At 48.5% G+C, this 25,911-nt stretch overlaps 2 protein-coding genes across 3 annotated transcripts in view; one reads left to right on the top strand and one right to left on the bottom strand.

Moving 5' to 3' along the window:
* CUL4A (cullin 4A) overlaps positions 1-4,813 on the bottom strand; it is a 42,569-nt gene extending 37,756 nt beyond the window's left edge. The window contains exons 1-2 of the mRNA XM_060080217.1: positions 4,583-4,813; positions 3,791-3,906 (exon numbers count right to left, since the gene is read on the bottom strand). Coding sequence (XP_059936200.1) covers positions 3,791-3,906; positions 4,583-4,736 — 270 coding nt within the window. The 5' untranslated portion in view covers positions 4,737-4,813. The remainder of the gene's footprint in view (positions 1-3,790; positions 3,907-4,582) is intronic.
* On the top strand, positions 4,632-24,493 carry PCID2 (PCI domain containing 2). Of its 2 annotated transcripts, XM_060080218.1 has the most exons (14): positions 4,635-5,301; positions 10,905-10,994; positions 12,740-12,813; positions 13,868-13,935; positions 14,974-15,013; positions 15,908-15,962; positions 18,414-18,517; positions 19,037-19,112; positions 19,619-19,760; positions 21,570-21,670; positions 22,624-22,697; positions 22,848-22,973; positions 23,694-23,817; positions 24,085-24,493. In XM_060080218.1, exons 1-14 carry the CDS (start codon positions 4,735-4,737, stop codon positions 24,172-24,174), a joined length of 1,731 nt encoding a protein of 576 aa, XP_059936201.1. In that variant the 5' UTR covers positions 4,635-4,734; the 3' UTR covers positions 24,175-24,493. The 2 variants fall into 2 exon arrangements, with proteins under 2 accessions (XP_059936202.1, XP_059936201.1); XM_060080219.1 differs by lacking the exons at positions 18,414-18,517; positions 19,037-19,112 and having other exon boundaries at positions 4,632-5,301.
* The last annotated feature ends 1,418 nt before the right edge of the window (positions 24,494-25,911 follow it).

The raw sequence follows: 25,911 nt of genomic DNA, 5'->3' as shown, positions 1-25,911 counted from the left end.
AATGACATTTGTAGTTGAAAATCTTTCCATAAAGAAAGCCAAGATGGCTTCACCGGGGAATTCTCTCAAATATTTAAGGAAAAAATAATACCAATTCTGGACTTCCCTGGTGGTTAAGAATCCACCTGCCAATGCAGGGAACACGGGTTCGAGCCCTGGTCCGGGAAGATCCCACGTGCTGCCGAGCAACTAAGCCCATGCACCGCAACTGCTGAGCCTGCACTCTGGAGCCCATGAGCCACAACTACTGAGCCTGTGCTCTAGAGCCCGCGAGCCACAGCTACTGAGCCCGTGCGCCACAACTACTGAGCCTGTGCTCTAGAGCCCGCAAGCCACAACTACTGAGCCCAAGTGCCACAACTACTGAAGCCCATGCGCCTAGTGCCTGTGCTCCACAAGAGAAGCCCGTGCACGGCAACGAAGACCCAACACAGCCAAAAATAAATAAATAAATTTATTTAAAAAAAAAAAAAAAAGAAATAATACCAATTCTACACAAAGTCTTCTAGACAATGAAAAGAACATTTACAACTCATTTTATGAGGCCAGCATTACTCTGATACTAAAACCAGACACACATTACACGAGAATAATACAATATCCTTTGTGATCACAGATGCAAAAATTAACAAAATGTCAGCAAACTGAGTCTAACAGTACCTTAAAAAGATAATACATCATGACCAAGTAGTATTTATACCAGAATGAAAGACTGGTTTAACATTTGAAAAATCAATCCGTGTAGTTAACAAACTAAAAAACAAAAATCACATGACCATCTCAACAGTCACAGAAGAATTTGTCAAAATCCAACATGTATTTCTGATAAAAACTCTCAACAACCTAGGAACAGAAAGGAACTTCCTCAACCTGATAATGGGTATTTTTGAAAAACCCACAGCTAGCATCATATGGTGTTCAATGATGAAAGACTGAAAGCTTTCTCCCCTAAGACCAGGAACAAAACAAGGATGTCTGCTTTTTCTGTTTCTATTAACCATCGTACTAACCACCAGAGGTTCTATATAGTGCAATGAGGCAAGAAAAGAAATAAAAGGCATGCAGATTAGAAAGGGAGAAGTAAAGTTATCTCTGTGTATAGGCGACATGATTGTCTACACAGAATATCCAATGGGATCTACAAAAAAGCTACTAGAGATAAGTGCGGTTAGCAAAACAGCAATATACTAGATCAATATATAAACATGAGTTGTATTTGTATGTACTATCAACAACCAGAAATTAAAATTTATACTACCTTTTACAATACCATAAAAATATGAAATGCTTTAGGGATAAATTTCACAAAAGTTGTACAAGACCCGCACAGCGGAACTAGAAAACATTGCTGAGACCTAACTAAGCGAGAGCTGTCCCTTGTGGTCACCTGGGGGGTTCAGTGTTGTCAAGATAGCAGCTCCCCACGCTCCCCAAACCCAAATCCTAGGAGGCTTTTTTGCAGAAATTGGCAAACAGATTCTAAAATTCATATGGAAATATAATGGACCTAGAATACCCAAAACAAGTTTACCCAAAAAAGGATAAACCTGCAGGGCCAGCGCTCCAGACTTTGAGACTTAGGACACCCACACTCACACGGACGAGGACTTCTGACAAAGGAGCAAAGGCAGTTTGCTGGGGAAGACAGACGCCTCAATACATGGCATTGGACCAACTGGACCTCCACAGGGAAGACAGTGAACTTGGATTTATACCTCACAGCAAATACAAAAATTCACCTCAAAACACACAACAGACCTACATGTAAAACCTAAAACGCTACAAGAAGGAAATACAAGGGAAAATCTTTACCACCTTTGATTAGGCAGAGACTTCTCAGAGAGATACTAAAAGCACAATCCATAACAGACCAAACTGATGCAAAGACTTCATCAAAATTTAACACGCCTGCTCTCTGAAAGCCAGAGTTAAGAGAATCGAAAGACAAACTGGGAAAACAGATTTGCAAGGCAAATACCTGTATAGGATGCATGCTCAGAACACATAATAAACTCAAACACTCGATAATAAGAAAATAAACACCACCATAAAAAATGAGAAGATTTGAACACACACTTCATTAAAGAAGGTGTATGGAATGCCAACGGGCACAAGACAAGATACGTAATATCATTAGGGAAATGCAAATTAAAACCGTAGTGAAATTCTACTACTCACCTACTAGAATAGCAAAAATTAAAAAGACTGACGATACCCAATGTCAGCAAGCACACGCAGCAGCTGGAACGCTCACGTGCCACTGGCAGAGAGGCAAAATGGTGAAGCCATTTGAAAGTTAGGAAATGTCTTGTAAAGCTAAATACACATTTTCCATTTCACTCTGAGAACCTACTTTTAGACGTTCATCCGAGAGAAATGAGAATTTTTGTCCACAAGAAGACTTACCCATGAATGTCTGCAGCAGTTTTATTCATAACAACCCCAAACTAGACACCCAGACATCCATTACCTCAGGATAACTAATTGGTGGTCCCCAGAGTACTCAGCAACAAAGAAACGAATTACTGTCATGACGCACGCACGCGCCCAACTCACAAGCCCTACCCTAAGCGAAAGGAGCTATAGGCACAATTGCATGGTTCCACTGACATAAGATTCTAGAGACGGCAAAACATACCGACACAAGGCACATCAGTGACTGCCAAGGACTGGGGGTTAGGGCACAGGACAGGACCCACTGCAAAGGGGCCTCAGGGAACTTTTCGGGGTGACAAAAACATTCTGTATCTTCACTGTGTGGTGGTTATACAATTGGGTACATTTGTTAAAGCTTGTTGAAGTACGTATTCTACACCGTAATTAAGTCGATTAAACAATACAATAACCTCACACAAACTTAAGACCAAGAAGGGACAGGTATCCATCGAACTGTCCATGGTAGTCTTCTTTGGGTGGTAAGAACATAGGTGATTTTTATTTTCTTCTTTGTACTTTCTGTAGTTTCCATAATTTTAATAATGCAATCACTTATGTAAACAGAAAAAAAATGTTAAGTCTCTTAGTAGAAATTGTGCTATAATATTACCTAAAATGTAGATAATATTAGACTACTTAGCTAATGTCATTCTTTAAAAACAAGATATCAGGAAAACCAGTCTGTGTGTAACTGAAATATCCCAACAGTGAAACGTACTTTTGATCATTTCTTCTGGTGTTAGAAAAGGAACATCGTTATCTCAAATTAAATGTAACAAAACCAGTCTGCACATTTTAACTGCAACAATTAATCACAAAACACAATGAAAAGGGGAAAATCCACATTAACAAGTCAAACTGTAATAAGAGTTTCATATATAACATAATGGAATTATGACAATAGTTTGCTGCATATTTGGAAAATATTAAGTCATGTGACTCTTAGAAACGCATTTCTCGCCTGTAATGGGTTAACTTTAAATACCCTTCTAGACAGCTGAGGCCTGAAAATGAAATAAAAATCCCACAACCACCAAAAACAGAAAACACTCCTCGACTTGGGACACGCTGCCACCGAACTCCTACTGCTCTTGTTGCAGGCAAAGAGTCGATTTCTATGATCTCCTTCATTACTGACCCTGAAACAACACCGAGGAGCACAAGATCCACGTCTGGGTCACATTTCACTGGAGTTGGATAATTGTGCTATTTAGACACTATAAGAAACAATCAGGTAAGTGAAAAACCGGACCCTGGCCCGCTCAGGTCTTAAAGTTCTCCCTAAGAAAACTGCGCCTTTACATCTCAGTGAGAATTCTAACAAGCTCTGCTTTCTGCACATGTGGAGCCTTACCTGGTAGAGCTCTTCCAGGTTATATCTGATGGAGGTACTACTCTGTATGGCTTTCACTGCTTCATGAAGTTTCTGCCAGGTGTCCTGAGTGTAGTTATCAGGCAATTTAGGTCTGTCTGTAAATGCAGATGGAGTCAGTGGGTAATGGCATCCATGCTAAGAATCACACATCTTTAAAAAACTATTCCACAAAAAAAGTACTGAAAAGACACATAGGTAAGGAACGCAAAAATTAGGTTTTCCCAATACAAGTACCATATTTATAAATTTCTTGGGTTACAGACTATGCAACCATCCCATCTTCGTTTGGCTAAACAAATACGTCTAGTACTGATACTTAGGATGAGCACACGTAGGAATCATACAAATCTTACTGTATTCCTTTACTTAACAAGTGGGTTTCACAAACGTATAAACGTGGGATAGTTAAGCTCTCTACAACATTTAAAGTTGACTGAAACTACTCCAAGCTGGGAGGAAGGTGAAGAATAAGCTTGTAACTGGCGTGTCTGCATCGAAGACGCCTGCTTTGAGACAGTGACAGCGACAGAGCTGGTGAGAAGTGGAGCAAGTAATTAAATTACATCACGAAGAGCTTCAGTCCTGCTACTCGGTCCGGCTCGGCCGCGCGAATCGGGACACCTGAGTTACCTGTCGTCACTCAATGCCGTTGGACCAACTGTACAGACCAAGGGGAAGCCGCCGCCGGCCCGCGCCGCCCCGCCGACGTCGCAGCCCGAGTGGCCGAGGGGAGGGACCCCCCCCGCCCCGCCCCGCCCGCCCCGCACCCACCTCGGAAATTCTTGATTACGAGCTTCTTGGAGCCGCCGGCGGCCCCAGGCTTGGAGGTGACGGCGGCCGCGGCGAGAGACGCGGGCTTGGTGAGGCCGTTGGTGTGTCCGACAAGCGCCGAGAAGCTGCCCTTCCGAGGGGTCTCGTCGGCCATGGCCGCGGCCGCAGCGCCCCGCCCGCCGCCCGCCCGGCCTCCGCCTCGGCCTCGGCCTCGGTCTCGGCCTCGGTCTCCGCCGCCCGGCCTCGCCCTCCCTCCGCTGCGCTCCCTCAGCCCCGCCTGGCCCGGCCCAATCGCCGCCCAACCCGGCCCGACCAGACCCGGTGCCGCAGGCCTCGGGAGCGCGCCAGACCCCGACCCGACACAGCCCCGAGCTCGCGGGCGCCGCAGTCCGCGTCCGCCGCGGTCCGTGTGGAACCCGCAACAGTCGAGGGCCCGGCGGGGCGCCGAGGAGGCGGCCTCGTGTGGGGGGCAGGGAGTCGCAGCGCAGCCCCCGACCTTCCTCAGCCCGGGCGCGCCGCCATGCCGGCCCGGGGCTCGCACTCCCGCGCACACGCTGCCTCCGGAACCAACGTGCGCGGAAGGCGGGGCCGGCGGCGCGGGGCCGGGACCGGACCGCGGCCCGGAAGTGACGCAACGGCGGCGACGGGGCGCGCAGCTTCGCGGGGCGGCGGCGGGAGCGGCCATGGCGCACATCACCATCAATCAGTACCTGCAGCAGGTAACTTTCCTCGGCCAGCGGGCCGCCTGCCAGCTGTCCTCCCGCTGTCTTGGCCTGCGGGCCGGAGCGGGAGCCCGGGCGAGTCTGTCCACCGGCTGCGCTGGAGCCCCTGGCCGCGATCTCAGTTTAGGGGCGTGTGGGGAGGGGGGACAAAGTGGTGGAAGTAACGGGGGGACAGAGCAGGTGGTCCGGCTGCGAGCCGGTCTGTGTTAGCGATCCGCTGCTTACATCCTTTGGGAAATGTGTCTCTCAGGGTTTTGTCCATACAGCCTGTGAACGCAGCAGCACAGTGCAAACATAGGTATTTATGGATTCAAAGCTTGCAGTCTTTCCTCTGAGCTGTGCTAATTCGCAGAACTAGAACTGTGGTAATAGGGATAAGGAAAAGGGGGAGTGGGCTTTTTAGAATATCTGAAGGAGACTTTACCAGGGCTTGGTAAATACGGGTGTGCGGTTGGGGAACGGGGAGGAGTCAAGAATGATTCCTAGGTTTCTAGCTGGGCAACAGATGAGCAGGACAGATTCGGAGGGAAAAACAAACGTAGTCTTGGACGTGTCGAGTTGGAGGTGTCTGTTGACAACCAGGCCAAGATATCTAGTTGGCAGTTGAATATAGTCTAACAAGATTGGAACCATTAGTTGTTTGGCTAGTTGAGAAAGTTGGTTAAAACGGGAATCAGGAAAAAACAGATACATGCTTTAATCTTAACTTAAAGCTTACAAATATACATTCGTTTGCAGTCTTCTGAATGAGGCCTAAGACCTTTTCTTTAAGGATAAGTCCACCTTGGCCTTATCTTTGCAGAGTTAACATCTTTCAATATCAGTTTTTATTTAAAGTTGAACAAGTACGTAGACATTTGAGAACCAATGTGAATATAGAGTCTCTCCAGAATTTTACGCTTTTTTATAACTTTTATTTTATATCTTTTGTATATTTCTAAATCTCTTACAGTTTTCTTGCCCACACCTAATCCCAGGGTTTGGGGGGAGGGGCACTATGTGTGCCTTGAACAGTGTCTGAGCCATGCAGTGTGCAGTACAGTTTGTGGGCTGGATAGATGCAGGCAGGTGGAGGGGCGTGAGGCCGAGTGATGTACCAATGCTCGGACCTCCACGTTCTAGTGAGCAGTGAGTTAGAACTCGTGCTGGTCTGTCTGTCTCAGTTTCCTATGCCTCTGTTTCTCCAGACTACCACTCGGTCCTGTTCCCTGCCTTCCCAGAGGAGCACTCTGAGAATCTCCTTTAATTGTCTGTCTTCTCTGTTGCACTCCACGAAACAGCGGGGTGGCTATGAGAACAGGCATGATGAGTGCTTGGTGAAGGCTTACCGAGAACCAGGCGCTGTGGTACACGGCAACTCATCATCGTCACGGTTTTCCTAGGAGCTTGGTCCATTGCAAGCCCCATTTTACGGAGGATATTAAGTGACTTTCCAAGGTCACTGGGCTAGTAAGTGGCACATTCAGCCTGGGAGTCCTGGCCCCAGAGTCCATGCTGTGACACCAAGCTCACTACCTCTGTTAGCCCATGTTTCAGGCATTTACTGTCCGAGTCAGAACCTACCTATTCCTTAGCTTCCAAAGTTTATTGTTGCTTGAATCTCAGTGACCCTGTCAGCTTGGACGTATTTCTCACCTTTGCAACATCCTTGGCCAGCAACCACCTGTGGACAAGTCGTGTGTCGTTCATTTCCCGTGGTCTCTGTGATAACTTCCACTAGCTGCTGGGTCTGGGATTTGATTTTACCCTCAGTAGCCTATGAGGTCTCTTGTTGGTTTCTTGGATGCTGGCAGAACACATGCGATTCCTGGGTCAGGGGCCAGGGACCTTCCTACTCTGTGTGGCAAGCAGCACAGCATCACATGCTGGTGTGGTTCCCTGGGCCCGAAGTCCCACAGGCGATGTGACAGGCCCAGAACGGTGGCTGCACATGTACCTGAGAGAGACAGAACCTGGGGAATCTACCTGTTCTGTAGCAGGCAGTAAGCAAGTCTGGTTTTTGTCTAGGGTTGGGATGGGGGAGACATTATCTCATTTCTCAAGGTAACTCGTCACATGAACAGCCCTGAGTAACGGCCCTAGTGAAAGAGCCAGTGGTCAGAGTCTTGTAGTGTGGGACCCCCAGCACGAGGGCCCAGGAGGGCTGTCTCTCAACAACCGGCCTGCGGCGACACCCCCTTTCTGCTCAGCACTCGAGTTTTAGCAGGCATTCCATTTAGTTTCTTTTTGAATTAATTTACCTTACACTTCCCCATATATTTTACTTTAAAGATTTGTTGTTCTCCTTAGAAAAAGATCAGTTTCCATGCTTCTTCCTGAGGTGGATCTCTCCATCACTTCTAGTATCTCTCTGAGGGCTGGTATTATTTTTTTTAGTGTCTTTTATTTCATTCTTTTGTCCATTACACAAACTCTTATTTCACACGGCAGGTTACTTTTTAAAAGCTGTGTCTACATTAAAATTTTTTTCCTGAAAGATTTCAAACCTACAGAAGAGTTGAAAGAATAGAATGGAGAGGTGTGTACCCCTCACCCGGGTGTGTACCCACCGTGCTCACTCATCCTTCCCTCTGGGCCCATGTGCTTCTTCGTGGTGATCCCGTGGCCTTCACTTTCCTGAGCGTGCGCCTGAGACCCAGGCCGTCCACTGTGTAACTGCAGCGCCTTTGGTGCATCCGAGAAACTGAACATCAGCGTGAACATCAGTATTTTCCAGTGTAGAATCCATAGTTTAATCCACACTCCCCCACCCCCAATCTTCTTTGGAACCTGTTTTTTGAAACCCAGGGTCCAGTCAGATCACATGGCATTGGGGTGCTTTGCCCTTTAGTCTTCTAGAAGAGTCCTCTTGCCCTTTGGGGAAGGGGGCTTTTATGACATGTAACCTTCTTTACATGTCCAGGCCCACTGACTTGTAAATGCCTCACCAACTGCCTTTATTTGGCTGTTCCTGATGATTAGGTGCGGGTTCAGTCGGATAGTGTGGATTTCCCGTGGCCTCTCCCAGCGCTGGGGATGCTGACGGGACCACTTGGTTAAGGAGGCGTCTGCCCATCAGATCACTCCACTGTTGGGGTACCGTTTTGCATCGCGATTAACCTGCAGGCTGGTGGACGGACCCCGAAAACCACCGAGCGTCCTGTCCTCCACACCCTCTCACAACATGCTTTTCCCAAGTCAGTTATTACGTCAGTGGTTGCCAAGTGGTGATTTCCTATCGTTCTTTCTACATTTACTAGCTAGTATCTCATCAGTTAAACAGTGCTTTCCTCTAGGCCCCTCTTTTTGAAAGTATCATTATAGATTACTTTTAATGCTTAGTTATAATCCAGTACCAATAGCGAGAATGTCATTATTCTTTTTGAAGCTCGAATTGTCCCAGATTTGACCACTGGGAGTCCATTCAAACTGGTTTCTGTGGCTTTTTTTTTTTTTTTTAACATCTTTATTGGAGTATAATTGCTTTACAGTTGTGGGTTAGTTTCTGCTGTATAACAAGGTGAATCCGTTACACATATGCACACGTCCCCCTTCTGTGGCTTTTTGACACGTCTCTGTCCTTCTTTGAGCCTTGCCTTGCTTTCGGGCACAATAACATATACTCCAGGCTCACCTAGTTCTTTCCCTGTCCCAGTGCTGGATTTGCCCTTTCCCCAGGGAGCTCTGGTTCCTTTTAGCGGGGAATAGAATTTAGAAAACAAACCTGAGTGCTAGGTGTGCCCATTGCTACTGGGGAGCCATTACCTTTATGCCTTTTCAGTGGCTGGAGCTAGAAAACGTATTTTTAAGGAATTACAAGTTCACGAGTAGATGATCCCCCTGTGGACCAGCTCGGAACGTGGAGAATGCAAGGTGACCAGCAGCATCCCGGGAAGAGACTTTCCTCCTGGGAGCGCACAGAGCTGGTGCGCTTCACTTGGTGAGGTCTGCAGTCCCCGGTCCAGGCCCACAGGTACTGCCCAACAGGCTGACCTGGGGTCCGACTGCAGGGTCCAGTGCGGGTGTTAAGTGAAAGGGCCAAAGGTTCTGGGGCGTGACACTTTAACGGTGACCAGAGCGGGTGACTGGCCTGCCTGTGATTCTAGTGTCTGCTGAGCAGTGTGTCCGTTCTTTAAGACTTGCCCATAGTCTGTCGCCAGCCTTCTGTTTTCCGTCACACCCCCGGTGACGGGAACGTCGTGGGCTTTATCTGCTTCTCGGAGGCAGGGGCACTGATTTTATGTATTTTGTGATTACTCATTATAATACATCAGCAAGTAAGCCTGCACGAATATCTTGTTTCTTGTTGTAAGGTAAATCCCCAGAAGTGGGATAGCTGGCTCAAAATGTAAGTGCACAGGTAGTTTGTTGAGTAGTCAAGTGGCAAATTCTTTATTCTGTGAATTGCCTTAGAGACGGTGGTGAAACTTTCCCAGTCGATGCTGAGTGTGCAACAGATGAGGAGCTGGGTCCTGGAGGTGTCCAGGCAGCATGGGCCTCCGTGCCTCCTGGCCGTCGGGTCACCGGGTGGGAGGGTCGCGTGCCTCACCGTTTCCGCAGGCAGCTGCACCCCTTCGCCCTCCCACCAGCGGTGGCTGACGTTCCAGTTGCTTTGTGTTCTCAGCAGCGCTCAGGGTGGTCGGCCTTTCAGTGTTAACCCTGCTGGTGGGCGGTGATGTGAGCACCTCTCGTGGGTGTGCATTCGTGTATCCTCTTATGTCGCCCCTGCATATACTTTCCATACCTAATTTTCTGTGGATAAATGATGCTATAGTATGTGCAGCTTTATGCTTAGCTTTGTCTTCACTTATATGGTTAGGATTTTTATGTCATTTTTTGACAAATATAAGTTTAAAATATCATTTGGTTTTTTAATTACAAAATTTCTGCTGTAACGCAGCCCTCCAGTACAGAAATATATAAAATAAAAGTCTCCTCGGCCCCCCCGGCTCCCACTCCACTGGCCAGGGGTCAGCTGGTGCGGCCTGGGGCCCCGCATTTCTTCCTGTGCTTACACGTCATATCAATACTTAGTTTTTCTTTTTCTCCAAGATCAAGGTATGCAGTTTTTCTGCAACTAATTTTTTTGGAATTAACAGTAAGTATGTTGTGGACACTTTTCCATGTTATTACAAGTAGATCTAGTTGATTCTGTTTCACAACACCCAGGCATCCTATTGTGTGACTGTGACATTTATTTGGTCATTGCCTTCCCATTTTTATTTGAAATTTAGGTTGAGTGGAAGTGCTTTGAATTTTGGACATATGTGATTTTCAAGCTCTTTTTTCTTCTTCATAAGCTGTATAAGTGGATTTTCAAATGTTTCTTAGTATGACTGAGTAAAATTGAATAATTCACCTTCATTAATAAGCAAATAATAAATCGCTGGCTTATTCTGCTTTTTCATTGTTTTTAATGGTAAGTCCCCTGTTTGCCTCCAGGAGATCTCATTTTCAAATGCAGTGATTATTTGCTGGCTAAGGAGAGTACTGATTGTTATATTTTGACTCCTTTCAAAGTAGAGAAAGTGAAGTTTAGGGGTATGCAATGTGCTGTCTAGGTTCCATTAGGACAGAGTGTTTTATTTTCCACTTAGCTCTTCTCTTTCCAAACGCTTCAGGTCTATGAAGCAATTGACATCAGAGATGGGTCATCCCTTGCAGAGCTGGTGTCTTTCAAGCACCCTCATGTTGCCAACCCACGGCTTCAGGTAGGTGGTGGGAACACGCACACAGGTGTCTGAGAGGGTTACAGGGTCACCACCTTCCTAAGAAAAGTTTAGACTTTGAGTAGGAAGGAAACTAATGTTGCCACTCTTGTTTGAAAATTGCCAAGTTCCTTCACGATTTATCTAATTCCAATTCATTTATTGAGCATTAATTGAGCACCGTGTCTCAGAGTCCGTCCTGAGATCTGTGCTCGTTTTCCTGCATTTAATTTCCACGCGACTTTATGGGGTTCAGAGAAGTGCAGTAGTGGGGCCAGGTCATCCAAGGTCATCCAGCGGACAGGCAGTGGGGCTCGGGCTCTGCCCAGGCCTGGCTGTCCCTGGAGCCCAAAGCCGTGTCCTGTTGCTGCCAGTGAGGTTTTGTTGGAGCACAGCCGCTTGTGTTGCGCGCTGGCTGCCGCAGAGGCACATGGGCCTTGCAGAGCCTGCAGCATTTCCTTGGTGGCCGTTTATGTGAGCATCTGCCAGCCCCTGCTCTAAAATATAAGCATTCTTGATTCAGATGATAAATGCTCTCCAAGCAATAGCTTCTGTGGAAGATATTGTTGATATTTTGTAACACCCGTTTCCTCGATGATAGCCGTTACAATGTTGGAGTGTCCTATCAGGGACCTAAATTTTTCTTTTGAAAGAAAGTGCCCTGGGCTTTCCTGGTGGCGCAGTGGTTAAGAGTCCGCCTGCCAATTCAGGGGACACGGGTTTGAGCCCTGGTCTGGGAAGATCCCACATGCCGCGGAGCAATGAAGCCCGTGCGCCACGACTACTGAGCCCGCGTGCCACAACTACTGAAGCCCACATGCCTAGAGCCCGTGCTCTGCAGCAAGAGAAGCCACTGCAATGAGAAGCCCACGCACCGCAACTAGAGAAAGCCCACGCGCAGCAACGAAGACCCAACGCAGCCAGTGATAAATAAATAAATAAATTAATTAAATTAAATTTAAAAAAAATAAAAGAAAGTGCTCGGAGTCCTGATGGGACTCGGGTTCAGCGTGCTGGCAGGTTGTCCCTGGTACACGTCTGCTCGCCCATTTGTGACCTGAGGCTGATTCCTTCGCTCCAGAACTCCACGTCCTTCCACGTGACAGCTGCCTTGCTGGGCCCGTTGTCTGCCTGGGTGTTTCGTCAGGGACTGTAGGGTGGTGATCTTTCCCATGCTGTCCTTCTCCCGCTCTCATTTATAGAGCTGTATCAGTGTGGATTCACTGAGTCCCTTTCTTTTAGATTCAGCGTGCCGTATAATCCGCTGTGATGCCGTGTTATCCAGAATTTGGCCGCTGGGAGGCGAGGGCAAGGTCGAGGGAATGTCTGCGGTCTCCCGGGACCCCGAGTGGGCGGTCCTGTCAGCAGGAAGTGGGCAGGAGCGATTGCTGGCCCCCCGACCCCGCTTCCCCCAGGCACTGTCTCCAGCTCCTTCGACCTCACACGAGGCACATAGTAGCTGCTTAATAAATAGATTAAGAGGTACATGAAGATGCCTAGAGTATTTCCTGGCCTGTGGTAGGCAAAGCGAATTGTGTTCATCTCCTGCCCTGTACGTAGGTCGTGCTTGATAAATATGTGTGGAAGAAATGAACTTTTTTTTTTGAAGTGCTAAAGTGTGAAGAGTTACTGTCAGCTGTAAAGTGTAAATTCTTTTGACACAAAGGTTTGTCTAAATCTCTTCCTACATGTTGCATTCTTCCTGTCCCAGTTAATTTATTTTTACTGTTTTTCTTACGATCATTTAGATGGCCTCTCCAGAAGAGAAGTGTCAACAAGTTTTGGAACCCCCTTATGACGAAATGTTTGCAGCTCATTTAAGGTAATCCATGAGTGAGGAAGAAAAACAAGCAAATCTGAAACTTGCTGAACTGACTAGGGGTTTTATTTAACATCATTTTATTCTTAAAGCAGTGAAAAATTTCCTTTGAAAAAGTAGAAAAGTGTGCTTGTAATTTCACTTTGGTAACACCTATGAAAATCTTGTAAAGTTTAAAATACTTAAAAAAAATGAAATACTTTCAAATTTAAATAAATTTTTTATTCAGGGACCACGTATGGTTTTAAAAGTTAACATGAAATGGTAGTCATGGATGTGTGTGTGTCTCCTGTGTAATGCTCTGAAAAGCATTTGATGTTCATCCTACCGGCTGTGAAGTGGTCTTTTGTGCAGCAGGATGTGGCTCCCACTATCGACTTGCGTTTTTCATGGAAACGCCCGGTTTTTAACCTCTTGGCCTTACTGGGAAAGAAACTGGAGCAGATCAGAGCAGATGAAATTCTGCTTTTTATTCACATGTCATGTCTACTGTTCTCACCTCTAAAGCCTCGATTCAGGCAAGCTCTAGGTGTTAAAGTGTGTGGCATTTGGTTGTCCCCCTGCCTGCCCTCTTCTCCGGTGTCTTGAGCCGGCCGGGGTGTGGGGGCAGGGTGGGGCAGCCCTGCGGGGCCCCTGAGATCCCTGGAAAAGTTGGAGTGCCACTGTGTTTCTTGTAGCAGCTTCCTAGCTCTGTGCAGCATGCGATGAGGCGCCAGGTTTGGGGACGGACTGACTGATAGTGACACTGCCAGCCGGGCGTCTGGGTAGTGTCCTTGCCCACTGATGCCCAAGAAGGGCCATTTGCGTGTTGTTAGTGGAACCTCTGCAGCTGGGCTTCTCCTTCTGGGACTTGAAAGAACAGGCCCAGCATGTAGCGTGGGATTTCCTCTTGTACCCGGTGGTCTCTTGTGAGCCTCCTTGTAATCTGCTGGGTCAGTTGAGAGCAGGGCGTCTGTGCCGGGAGTGAGCGGTGCGGTCCGCGCGGTTCACGCCGGTTCTCAGCGAGTCCGCGCACCTTCCGCCGCTCCGTCCTCAGTGTCCACCGCTTCCTTTCCAGGTGCACGTACGCAGTGGGGAACCACGACTTCATAGAGGCGTACAAGTGCCAGACCGTCATCGTCCAATATCTTTTGTCGTGTGCGTTACTGTTCAATGTCTAACAGATACAGCGGGTTACTTGGGGGCTAAGATCTTGAAACATCAGGCCAGTTTTAGTCACACCTTTAATTAGAAAGCAGGAGAAGCTCATTTAGCTCTTCCACTCAGGTACTTAAATTTAGCATGGCCTTCAGACTGGTGTCCAGTCACCTGTATGGTAGGGAAGAACATTGGTTATGAGTAAGGATTTTATTTAATTCTATTGTGAAGAATAATATTTTGTTGCCTTTCCAACATTCAGTATAGTTACAGGGATGGGTTAGTCCCCTTGGAGAAATAGAAGAACTTCCAGATCCAGGCACAGATGGAAGACTGGACGCAACACACAGCATCATTGAATTGTGGTGACTGAGGGCCTTAATCAAGCCAATTCTGATTTAAATCATTTAAGTGATATCTTATGGCTAAGGCCCTGGTCAGTGAGTATTCTAGTACTGTTTATATGTATCTCCAGACTTTAGTTGCTTTTGTTTTTGGCCAAGCCGCACAGCTTGTAGAACCCGGCGAAGTGAAGGTGCCGAGTCCTAACCACTGGACCGCCAGGGAATTCCCTTTAGTTGCTAATTTTTCAACCATCTTGCTTAATATACACAGAAGAGAATTGGTTACTGACCAGCCAAGTCTCCTTTGAATTCAAGAATTCTGTAATCAATGAAATAAACTTTATACTACAGATTCTAAAGCACGTTGTATATAAGTTGTGATCATCTGGGCTCAGAGAAACCAAATAAAATGTGTGAAATTGCCAGTTTTAAAAATCTTATAACAGTCTTTTTCTTACTTTGGGGAAAGTGTGTATGAAATAAATGTATTTACTTGTACCTAATGATGCTCGGGTGTTGTGGGCTTATGTATTTTTTCCCTTCAAGAACCTGCTGCTATGATACATAATCTTTTAAGTGGTGAGCTATAGCCCTTACAATTTAGAACCCTTGTTATTCTTTAGTCTTTCAATTGAAGCATGACTTGAACTTTTTATGTCGGACCTTCCTTAATATACTACATCATTCCTACGGGCATTTCAGGCCCACAAAGAAGAAAACTGGTGAGTACAAACAGAAACAGCTGGAAATTAGCAAATGGCTTTTTTCTTTTTTAAAAGCAGAAGTTTTAATTGTGTCTTCTGTGTTGGTATTTAATATTGCGTGTTGACGTGATAATATCAACACAGATAATGGAGTTTTAATAGTCAGTGTAAACTTAAATGGCAGGTCAGCCAGATTATTTGCAGTGTTTTTCTGTAAATATGAAGTATTTCAGCCATTCCATGCCCCCAAATATTTATTAAATGTTATTTTTCCCTTTAATTGTCAATTTTGAAGTTACTTTTGGTTTTAAACTTGGATAAAAGATGTAGATCAATTACAGTTCATTTGGGATGATAGAATACATAATAACTGGGTTATTTTAAATTCCTTGGTAAACTATTTTATGATTTATTAAAAATCTTGGTAAATACTGAAATTTTGTTTATACTAAAATAACTGAAGGCTTGCAAATACCTTTTACTAAAAAAAAAAAAAAACCTTTTTAAGTGAAGATCTCTCTTACACATAAAATTAACACTGCCAGCTAGATTTTGAAAAGTTGTTTTGTGACATTGGTCTGTTACGTACCTTGGGCCCTGTTAGGAGATCGTTGTGAACCACGTCTTGTTTTAATGGAGCTGTTGGCTGGTGGTAGGGGCTGAGGGGAAGGAGACTTCCTGTTCCAGCGTAGGGGGAGGGTGCTGCCAGGGCTGAGCCCCTCGACTTCCCGGGACTCTGTGCAGATGGGGAGGGGCTGCCACCTGCCCGGGAGGAGGGTGAGGGAAAGCACAGCAGCCCCTGGGCGTGGGCTGGTGACCCCCTTTCTGGATGGTAGCCCTGGCGTCCCCACCTCTGGTAATGGAACCTCTGACCTCAGAGCTTCTTCAAATATACTTGTTTTTGCCCCGTAGGGCTCTGCCTGTCATGTATGCAGTGGCACTTGACCTTCGAATATTTGCCAATAATGTAAGTTCAGTTTCTGTCACTGTTGTTTTAAACCCAAACTTGTTATCTATCTGTTGCTTAATTTCATGTCATCTTGCCACAGATTTTGAGGAACACGTGGGGTTGGGTGGATCTGGTGTGGAGAGCAAGAGCACGGGGGGTGGCTTGGCTCACGCGTGAGGGACCGCGCTCTCGTCAGCTGTGGAGATGCGCCCCGTCCCGTCCCTAGTGTAGATTCAGGCAGTGCTGAGGGTTCTCTGGAACGAGGAGGACTTTATGAGTCGATTTCCCCTTGGGGTCAGCGTAAGCCATTTTGGGAGCAGCAGTTTTTAACTTTTTGGTCCTGACACCCCTTTACGGTTTTAAAAACTATTGATAACTTCTGGTTCTGGACAAGACCCAGTAGGCCCGTGTTTCTCTCCCACCTGCTGGGAGTTTTGAGGCCAGCATGGCTCTGAGAGGTGGAGAGAAGACAGGGCAGCCAGTTCCCTGCGTTTGCTTCCTTCTCGTCTCCTGGGCGCCCGGGGACGCCGACAGGCAGAGACGCGGCTCCTTCCCCTCCACCCCACCTCTGGGGCGGTGAGCATCCCAGCTGCCTCCGCCCTGGCCTGCAGGCCCAGCCCTGTCAGCAGTGGGTGGCGTGGTGTGAGCGCAGGCCTGGCTGAAACAAGAAGAGCCACAGTCTTAGGACACCCCGGGCATCCGGGATATAATCGAGAGTCCCTTGTCATACCAGGAAGCGGGACTCTCGGCCTTTGAGATTCTGAATGGGGGAGATAGTCAGCAAGCACCCGACACTGAGGATGGGATGGGGATTCCACCCCCGCCGCCATAAAACCCTGGGAGCAGGTGCGAACGCACTTGAAGCAGGTGGAGACCTCTCAGCAAAGAAATGCAAGACATAAAGCAGCACCAAATGGAAATTTGAGAACTGAAAAATATAATAACTTAGATAGAAATTATTGAGGACCCCCAGAAGCTTCTGTTCATATGGGTTATGTCAGTACTTACTGTATTAGAAATTTTAACTGGGAAAATTTTTAATATTGTTCACCTGAAATAATAAACCTTTTATGTGGTAACATAATTGACTTTCTAAATTAAAAAAAACTATTTTCAAAGTGAACAAAATATACTAAAAAGTGGCATTTTTATCCGTTTTGATCTCTTTAATGTATGGCTCAACGGAAGCCGCTCGGATTCTTAGGTCTGCTTCTGAATTCACTCTTTGCAGTACCTTGTTTTGGTTGAATATATGAAGAAGTGTGGCCTCACGTAGATGTACATGGAAGTGGGAGGACTGTTCTAGTAGCCTTTTCAGGTGATCGTAGATGCCCTTCTCTGAGCTACACCTTTTAAAACTACAAGAGTAGTTTTTAAGGTTCATTACAATGTGGCCTCTGAAGCTTAGCAGTGACCGTTTCCTGTTACATCCAAACCCACTGTTGTGTCCTGCACGGTGAATGGATCTTTTACCCCTGTAGGATTTTGTAACGTTATACATTGATCATCTGGAGAGTTCTGGTTCACTGAGTTACCCAGACGTTCCAAATGTGGACATATTTCATTACATGAAAAAACAAAAACCAGGAAAACTCTCCATTTGTTAATATCTCCAGTGACATCATCAGAGAAGCCGTGAAGCAGTGGAAAGCCGCCAGGCTCTTGGTGGTCAGTACAAGTTTTCCAAAGTTCTAAGTTTTTTTTGAAAGTGCAAATGTCATCGGCAGCAGATAGCAGTCAGTGTTTGCCTGGGAGTGACAGGCTTGCTTCATTCACTTTCCAGAGCCCCGCGCTGGCCAGTGGCCCATGCTGGCTGGCCAGGCTCTGCGGTTGTTTGTTCCACGGTCCAGTTTGCGGCCTCGACAGTGGCCCCAGTGCTTTTCCTTAAAAACAGACGTGCTGTAGGCGGACTTCCCGCTTCATCACAAAGAACACTAAAAATACATGTATTCAAGGACTAAGACTTACTAGTGTTCATATTTAGTGCATCCTCACTGACCCTCTAAAGTGAAGTGAGCTGTATTGGTTGGTTGATGGGAGGACACAGGTGCGCGAGGTTCAGGACACCGTGGCTGCGAGTTCGGCTGGGGCCTCCGGGCAGGCGCCAGTCCTGTCCCTTGCCGTCCTCTGCACCGTCCATGCAAACGTCACGCGCGTGGGAGATGGGGCTTCGCGGCCAAGTAAGAAAAGGCTAGTTAGCAGCGCGTGGCACAGGTCGCGCAGGCTCAAGGAGTCCGTGACCGACTTACTGGCTTGAATTGGTTGAAGAGCGATTTGATGTGTGGAAGAGCGGGAACAGGCTGTAGACACCCCCGTTTTGGAAAACGTAGTAGCACAGGCTAGATGGTCTCGCCAGAACCTTTGGGGTGACCCTCAGCTGTACGTTTTTGCTTCTAGCTGTGCCGTGATCTTCTGTTTAATCGAGGTGTCTAGAGGAGATGAAAAGTAAAGGTTTTTATCTTCCGTCAGGCAGATCAGCAGCTGGTAAAGAAAGGAAAGAGCAAAGTTGGGGACATGCTGGAGAAGGCGGCCGAGCTGCTGATGAGCTGCTTCCGCGTCTGCGCCAGCGACACGTGAGCGCCCCGCCGCCCTGCCCGCCCTGCTTGGCGCTGGCCTTAACCCCACGATTGCTGTTAGTTTTTGCTTCCAATAGTCCACTGTCTCATAGGAAATAAGAGAAAAGAACCACCTCTCATGCTTCTGCACACATTTAGCACTTCTGGGCCCACATGGCCTGCGCTCTGCGTCTCACGCTTTCCGAGGTTCCTCTGTGTCGCTGTGTGTTTCAGTGGCTGTGACGATAAGAGAAGGTACTTTTTCCTTTTTCCCAAGCGCTTTATCGCAGTCAGCTTTTACACAACATCACTGCAAACTGAGCGGTTTTCGTCTGCTGTGGCGAGGCGCTGTATCCCCTGAGTACCCACGGTGTTAGAGAAGACGTCTTCTTTCGTAGCGTTGTAGTCTTCCGTGCACATGACTCGAGCCGTGGGGCTCTATCTTAAGACGCTAATTTGTTGCGGAAGCTGATTTTGCAGTTGACATGTGACATCTGTACTTCCCGGGCAGCTTTAACATAACCGTTCTCCCCGTAGCCGTGCGGGCATAGAGGACTCCAAGAAGTGGGGCATGCTGTTTCTGGTGAATCAGTTATTCAAGATCTATTTTAAGGTAAATGCTGTCAGGGCGCTGTGTCTCTTTGTTGGGTCTGTTTTCCGCCTGTCTTCCCAGACAGCCCTTCTATTCACTGTCAGCCGGCCTCCCGGACAAGCGGTGCCCCCCCACCCCTGGCTGCACACATAATCCTGGGAGCTGGCGTGCGCCCAGGGGCTGCCCGGTGCGAGGGCTGCTGTCAGGCTTCACGCCCGTGGTCCTCTTTAGCTTCTGCCCGGCGAGGTGCGCGCTCGGCTCCAGGGGAAGTGAGGTGCCAGGGCCTCACACCGGTGTCGGTGTGGGGACGGCCAGGCGAGGGGCGCCGGGGCCCGGCCCCCGTGCGGGTGGGCCCTCCGCGGTGGGCGTGGTCAGGCTGAGCAGCTGTGGTGCGGTGTTAGCATCAGGCCTTCGGTTTTGATGACATGAATCCCACCGCAAGGAGGCGTGTACTTCGTAACCAGAAGTTGGTTTGTTCTGCCTATTTATTTAAAATACTGTTCAGGGTGGATTGTTACTCGTTATAGATCAACAAGCTCCACCTGTGTAAACCGCTCATCCGAGCCATCGACAGCTCAAACCTGAAGGACGACTACAGCACTGCACAGAGGGTGACGTACAGGTACTACGTGGGCCGGAAGGCCATGTTCGACAGCGACTTTAAGCAAGGTGTGTCACTGCTTCTGAGCAGCTGGGGCTGGGGGCAGGGGACATGGTCACTGCCTCCTGTTACTGCTGAAGGTGGACCGTGGGTGTTGGCTGCATCCAAGCTGTGTTTATTTTTGACACTAAGTTGGTTCCACAAGGGAAAGCCCCACGTGAGGTTCCTCGCTCCGCGCCAGGTCTCTGAGTCGGGCGCCAGCATGTCCTTTTCTGGGCACCGGTGTTCCGGCACAGGCTACAGTCGGTGTTTCCCCATGGCCTCTGCTGGTCTCGTTGGCCCAGGACGTGGAGATGGGGCAGTGCGTAGCCCAGCTCCAGCCGCGGTGGACGAGCCTTTGCGCTGGTGCCATCTTCGGTGCTTGTGGCCGTGCGTGACGGATCAGTGCCACGTCAGAGCTGCACTTTCGTGAAATCACGTTATGTGGCTTGTGTCATTAGCTTTCTCGAGTGGGAAGCCACGTTTTTTCTTTCTGAACTTTTGGAGTAGCTGGCGTGTGGTGGTCCTTTATGATTCTTCTCTCGTCCTCAGACCAGACTTTCTAAACTCACTTCTCTGACAGTTATTTGCACGCGAAGCCATGTGACTCCAGGCAACACACCAGACGTAAGGAGCACCTCGTCTCCGTGTGTCAGCGGCCATGATGCTCCGCTAACAGAAATAGCAGCTCTCTCATAATAAATGCTCTATTTCTTGACTCTGTAGGGTTGTGTAGACCAACTTTTCATTTTCTTTCACAAAATTTTTAATACATCTACAGCTTTCGAAAGAGGGCTCTTCTTGGTTAGTTCCCCCATCTTTTTTTTTTTTTTTTTTTTTTGCGGTACGCGGGCCTCTCACTGTTGTGGCCTCTCCCGTTGCGGAGCACAGGCTCCGGACGCGCAGGCTCAGCGGCCATGGCTCACGGGCCCAGCCTCTCCGCGGCATGTAGGATCTTCCCGGACCGGGGCATGAACCCGTGTCCCCTGCATCGGCAGGTGGACTCTCAACCACTGCGCCACCAGGGAAGCCCCCCCATCTTTTTTTTTTCCCTTTAAATATCAAGCATAAGAAGAGAAGCTTTTATTTTTTACTTAAAAAAAATAAATTTATTTATTTATTTATTTTTTGGCCGTGTTGGGTCTTAGTTGCTGTGCGCGAGCTTTCCCTAGCTGAAGTGAGCGGGGGCTACTCTTCCCTGTGGTGCGCGGGCTTCTTATTGTGGTGGCTTCTCTTGTTGCGGAGCACGGGCTCTAGAGTGCAGGCTCAGTAGTTGTGGCTCGCGGGCTCAGTAGTTGTGGCACACGGGCTGAGTTGCTCCGCGGCATGTGATATCTTGCTGGACCAGGGCTTGAACCCCCGTCCCCTGCGTTGGCAGGCATGTTCTTAACCACCACACCACGGGGGGAGTCCAAGAAGAGAAGCTTTTAAATTACAGTTTACCCCTGAACGAGGGGGTTAAGCCCCATGTGACTCACAGTCAGCCCTGTGTCCACGGTTCCTCCACGGCCATGGATCAGCCAGCCACAGACCACGCGGTAACGTAGTGTTTACCGTTGCAAGTACCCGTGTACAGGTGGACCCACACAGCTCAGACTGCCTTGTTCAGGGGTCACCTGTACTCTCAGCTGAAGTCTCTGAAGGTATTGCTGTGCTTTTCCTCTGAATATGCACTGAGTGGTATTTTTGAATACCTAACACAGCAGAAAATAATTTGTTGATATTGACGGTAGATATTTGCAGTTCCTGAAACCTTTCGGGCCTTCATGTAGGGGTGAGTGGTAGCATCAGGTGCAGGGTGGGGACCGTGGTGACCATGTCTCTGTCTGACTCTGCAGCTGAAGAGTACCTGTCCTTTGCTTTTGAGCACTGCCACCGTTTGAGCCAGAAGAACAAAAGGATGGTCCTCATTTATCTGCTTCCTGTGAAGATGCTCCTGGTAAGTGATCTCACCAGCTCTCACGCGACCTGTTGTCTACAAGAAGTGGGCAGATGTTTTACAGCGCAGCCAGTGGTGTGTGACGGGTCACAGTCTGAGCTGCACATGAGCACACCCCAAAAATTGAGGAGGAATGATCCTTGGGTGTGACCCGAGCTACTGTTTCTGTGACTGGCACTTCCAGATCCTTCTGGAAAGGCTTGCCTGTGTTTCCTTTCCCTTGAAGTTCCCTAACTCAAAAGTTTAACATATATAAGACAAGTAAAATAAGTGCATATTATTTTTGTTGCCCCTAAAAAATCTAAATTTATAGAAATGGATTAACCAAGAAAGAAAAAGGTCATGCCAGCCTGTCTGTAGGTATCTTACTTGGTCACTGAAAATTATTTTTGGTATTTGTAAAGAAATGACAAATAGCTAGCAAGTTATTTGACTAAAACATCCTCAGAGTAATAGATACAGCTTCCTGTCCTCCCATTTAAAAATTTTTTAAAATTATCAAAACAACACACACATACTTACCTAGTTCCAGGCGACTTGTAGTGGGAAAGACGGTGTCCCACCTCCCTCCCCACTGCTCACCCGACTTCACGGGAACAACCAGTTTCAGATTTTTCAGCTGGTTCTTCTAGAAGCTGTTTCTGAGTTCCTAAATTGTAGCCTAGTATTGTTTCAGGTGTCACCCGCCTCCTATGATACAGTAATGAGAAGGTCGAGATCAAGGTCAGATGTCACTGATGACAAAACCGTGTTTTGGCTAGGTTTTCTGATTTCCAGACCAGCGTTGGTTTTTTTTTTTTCTAGTAGACTAGGATGCTTTCAGTTCTTGTTCAGCGACTTAGGAAGAAAGCCTAAGAAATGCAGGTTGCAAGTTTTATTTCCTTGATAAGAGTTTTATCAAAGACAATTTGGTTAAAAGTGAAAGGGTTCTTATTCTGGAAATTTACTCTTAGGGTCATATGCCAACCATTGAGCTCCTGAGAAAGTACCATCTCATGCAGTTTGCGGAGGTGACCAGAGCTGTGAGGTAGAGTATTCTCCCTTTTCCACTTGAGACCTCTTAGAAGATAAAATCGGCACGAATGTCCTCGTGTTGTGAGAGAACTAATGGTGTTTCGATGTGCTCTCGTCCTGGACGTTGTTCTGACTGTGTCTGTGCGTCTGTCCCGCCGCGCAGCGAAGGCAACCTCCTCCTCCTGAACGAGGCTCTGGCCAAGCACGAGGCCTTCTTCATCCGGTGCGGCATCTTCCTCATCCTTGAGAAGCTGAAGATTATCACCTACAGGAATCTTTTTAAGAAAGTGTAAGCAGAGGCCTTTCTTTTTCATTCTGTGGGATAAAATCCACCTTCCGCAGCCCACGCACTGCCCTGGGCCCCGGCGCTATGGCTGCACAGGTGAGGGAGTGGAGGTCTGCCCACCCTTGCGGGAGGAATAACTCAGGTTGCGGTGAAGACCTTGTAACAGACGTTTTAGCGCCAGCCCTGAGAACCAAGCGTTTCCCACTTTGCCAGAGAGTGTGGGACCCATTGCCCGTGTCCTCTATTGGTGACCCACTGACCCTCCCCACCACCCCTGTCCGTCAGGAGGTTGTTCTTTTCTTCCGTGTCACTCTGGAAGTTGACTCTTGTCTGAGGCCTGGTCCCAGCAGTATCTCAGTTAAACTTCAGTCAAAGACAGACTTTTTCTGGCTGCGAGGAATATATCAAAATGAGCAAGGACCACAGTTCATCACACCTGAGACACTGTCCATCGTAAGGTGCTTCTCGATTTTTAGGATGTTAAAATGTGAGAACACGTGCATCTGAGATTCAAGCAGATATTCAGTAAACGTAAAGTGTATTTGCACTAGTGGCTTTTTAAAATTGGAAAGTCAGAATTAAGAGCTCTTATTTTTCAAGTGTATCTGGCGGGTGGGAGGTGCTTTGTTCCTCTTGAACAGAGGTTTCTCGGCAGACGTTTCTCCTGCTGACTCCGTCCTCACATCCCGTCCCTGATGAGCGTCAGCTCTGTCCCGCTTCCAGGTACCTGTTACTCAAGACACACCAGCTGTCTCTGGATGCGTTCCTGGTTGCCTTGAAGTTCATGCAGGTAGAGGACGTGGACATCGCCGAGGTCCAGTGCATCCTGGCCAACCTGATCTACATGGTGTGTGGCTGCGCCTCCCCTGGGCCCCGTCTTCCCCGGGAGCTCTGACGCCTTCCTTGTTCCCAGAGGGCTCTGTGCGGGCGGGGTGGAGGCACACGGCACATATTTCTCTGTTCTCCCGTGTGTGTTCGTTCGTTGTCCTCCCGGGGAGCTCACCGCACGGTGACTGGGGGGGATACTTGTGCCACAGCGCCAGGTCCTTCACCCCCGCAGGCTTGACGAGACCCAGGCCCGGAAACATGCGCCGCCTCTGCTCTTCTCCCACAGGGTCACATTAAAGGCTACATCTCGCACCAGCACCAGAAGCTGGTGGTCAGCAAGCAGAACCCGTTCCCCCCGCTGTCCACGGTGTGCTGACCCCGCCCCCGGCCCCGAGGACAGGGAGCGGGGCCATCCTGGTTCTCATCCTGCCGAGAACTCGTTCTCTGCAGCTGGAGTCTCTCGGGTCTGTTCCTGGAGATGCTGCGACTTCAGTGTCTCTGACATCACGGCTGACGAATATGCACCTCACAAAGGCCTGGGATCCCTTTCTCAGAAAGCGCGGCCTTCTCCGCTGGCCCTGGGGTGCTGGTGACACGCAGGCGGGGGGCACGGTGTCCGAGGCCTCGTGAGTGTTGTTCATGAAGGCGTCTTTTAACTCTTTTATAAAAAAAGGTGATCTGAGTTTATACAAAAAGGCGTATTCTCTACCATATCTTCTGGGATACGTCTATTTTTCTGTGAAATTTGAACATTTTGTGTGATCAAAACGCTGGGTTAACTTAATGCTTCTCTTTACAAGCTGAATTTACTTTGATTTAAATTTTCCAGGTGTCATAGATGTTTTTGCAGAGTGTGCGTATTTCCTCTGTCTATGCAAAACTTACTAGAGAAGAAAATGTCATGGACTATAGTTGCTCACCGCTGCACAGGCACCAAACCTGGAGGCTGCTTGTGCCCTCTGCGCGGAGAAGAGCCACTGTGGGACGTGGAGACACACACACACACACACCCCCGCCCCCCGCCGAGGCCTCCCATCTGTGCCCCCACCCCCGCGTCAGCTGCTGCAGCTGCCAGAGCGACCGTCCCGGTTGGCTCCGAAGTGTGCGGTGTGCTCCTGGCTTCTGCTCCACGTGGCTCATCTGCAGGGCTCTCCCCCGGGCTGCACGAGTGACCCACCCTGAAGGTGCGTCGTCCCTGGGCTCTGACTGGCGCTCAGCCGGGCTCCACGTGGGCCTCTCCAGTCGGATGGAGCCGCATTCCGAGAGCGAGGACCCCAAAGAAAGGTGGAGCTGGATCCACTTCTGTGAGCTGGGCTTCCGAGTCAACAGTGTGACCTCCGCCCTGGGCATGTCCAGACTTGGGCGTGGGGATGGGCAGTGGGAGGGGACGGCCTGCCGGGGGTGTCAGGCCTCCAGCCGCCTGCCCCCACCAGTTCCCTGAGCAGGAGAGCGTGGCCTGGGGGAGGCGCAGACGGCCATGGTGAGACGGTCCGTGTTTCCCGGGGCACCGCCGTCATGGCATCGCTGCTCCGCGGGGCCGGGCACACCCTCACGGATGAGAGCTGAGTCCTCGCTGCGGGGTGAGCGCTGGACTTGGGGGAGCGTGCCTGGATTTCATAGTGTAGAAAGCTGGGCATTTTCAACACTTTCGGGTATTTTCTTGAACAGTAGAAAATCAGGGACTGACCGTGAACCATAACACGAGGTCGTACTTGGCAATAAAAGAAACAGAACCTCGGGCGTGAGCATCCTGCGTTTCCACTGGTCTGGAGGCCTGTGTGTGGAGCGGCCGGCCTGGCCTTGTGAACACAGGCCTGGCGTGGTTGTTCGCATTGCCCCCAAATTTGGAAGCAGATGGTCTGTACCGGGCCGTGAATGGGTGTGGCCATCTAATCAAGTTCCCTTTTCTTGAGTTTTATTGTTTTGATTTGCTTACCTCGTGTGGCTTCTAACCATTTATTAAGTTATACACGTGACTAGAGCAATTTTCATTTCGCATGGCCGTCTGCGTCTCAGCTGCGTTGCAGGCCTGTATCTTTCTCTGCAGTGGTCCTTGTTTTTATAGAGCCCATAAATGCTGTAAGGAGATTCTTACCTCTGCCTGTGCTGTGTA

The sequence above is a fragment of the Mesoplodon densirostris genome, chromosome 17, assembly GCF_025265405.1.
Source record: "Mesoplodon densirostris isolate mMesDen1 chromosome 17, mMesDen1 primary haplotype, whole genome shotgun sequence".
Classification (NCBI taxonomy): Eukaryota; Metazoa; Chordata; class Mammalia; order Artiodactyla; family Ziphiidae; genus Mesoplodon; species Mesoplodon densirostris.
This window is presented reverse-complemented; position numbering and strand designations above follow the sequence as displayed.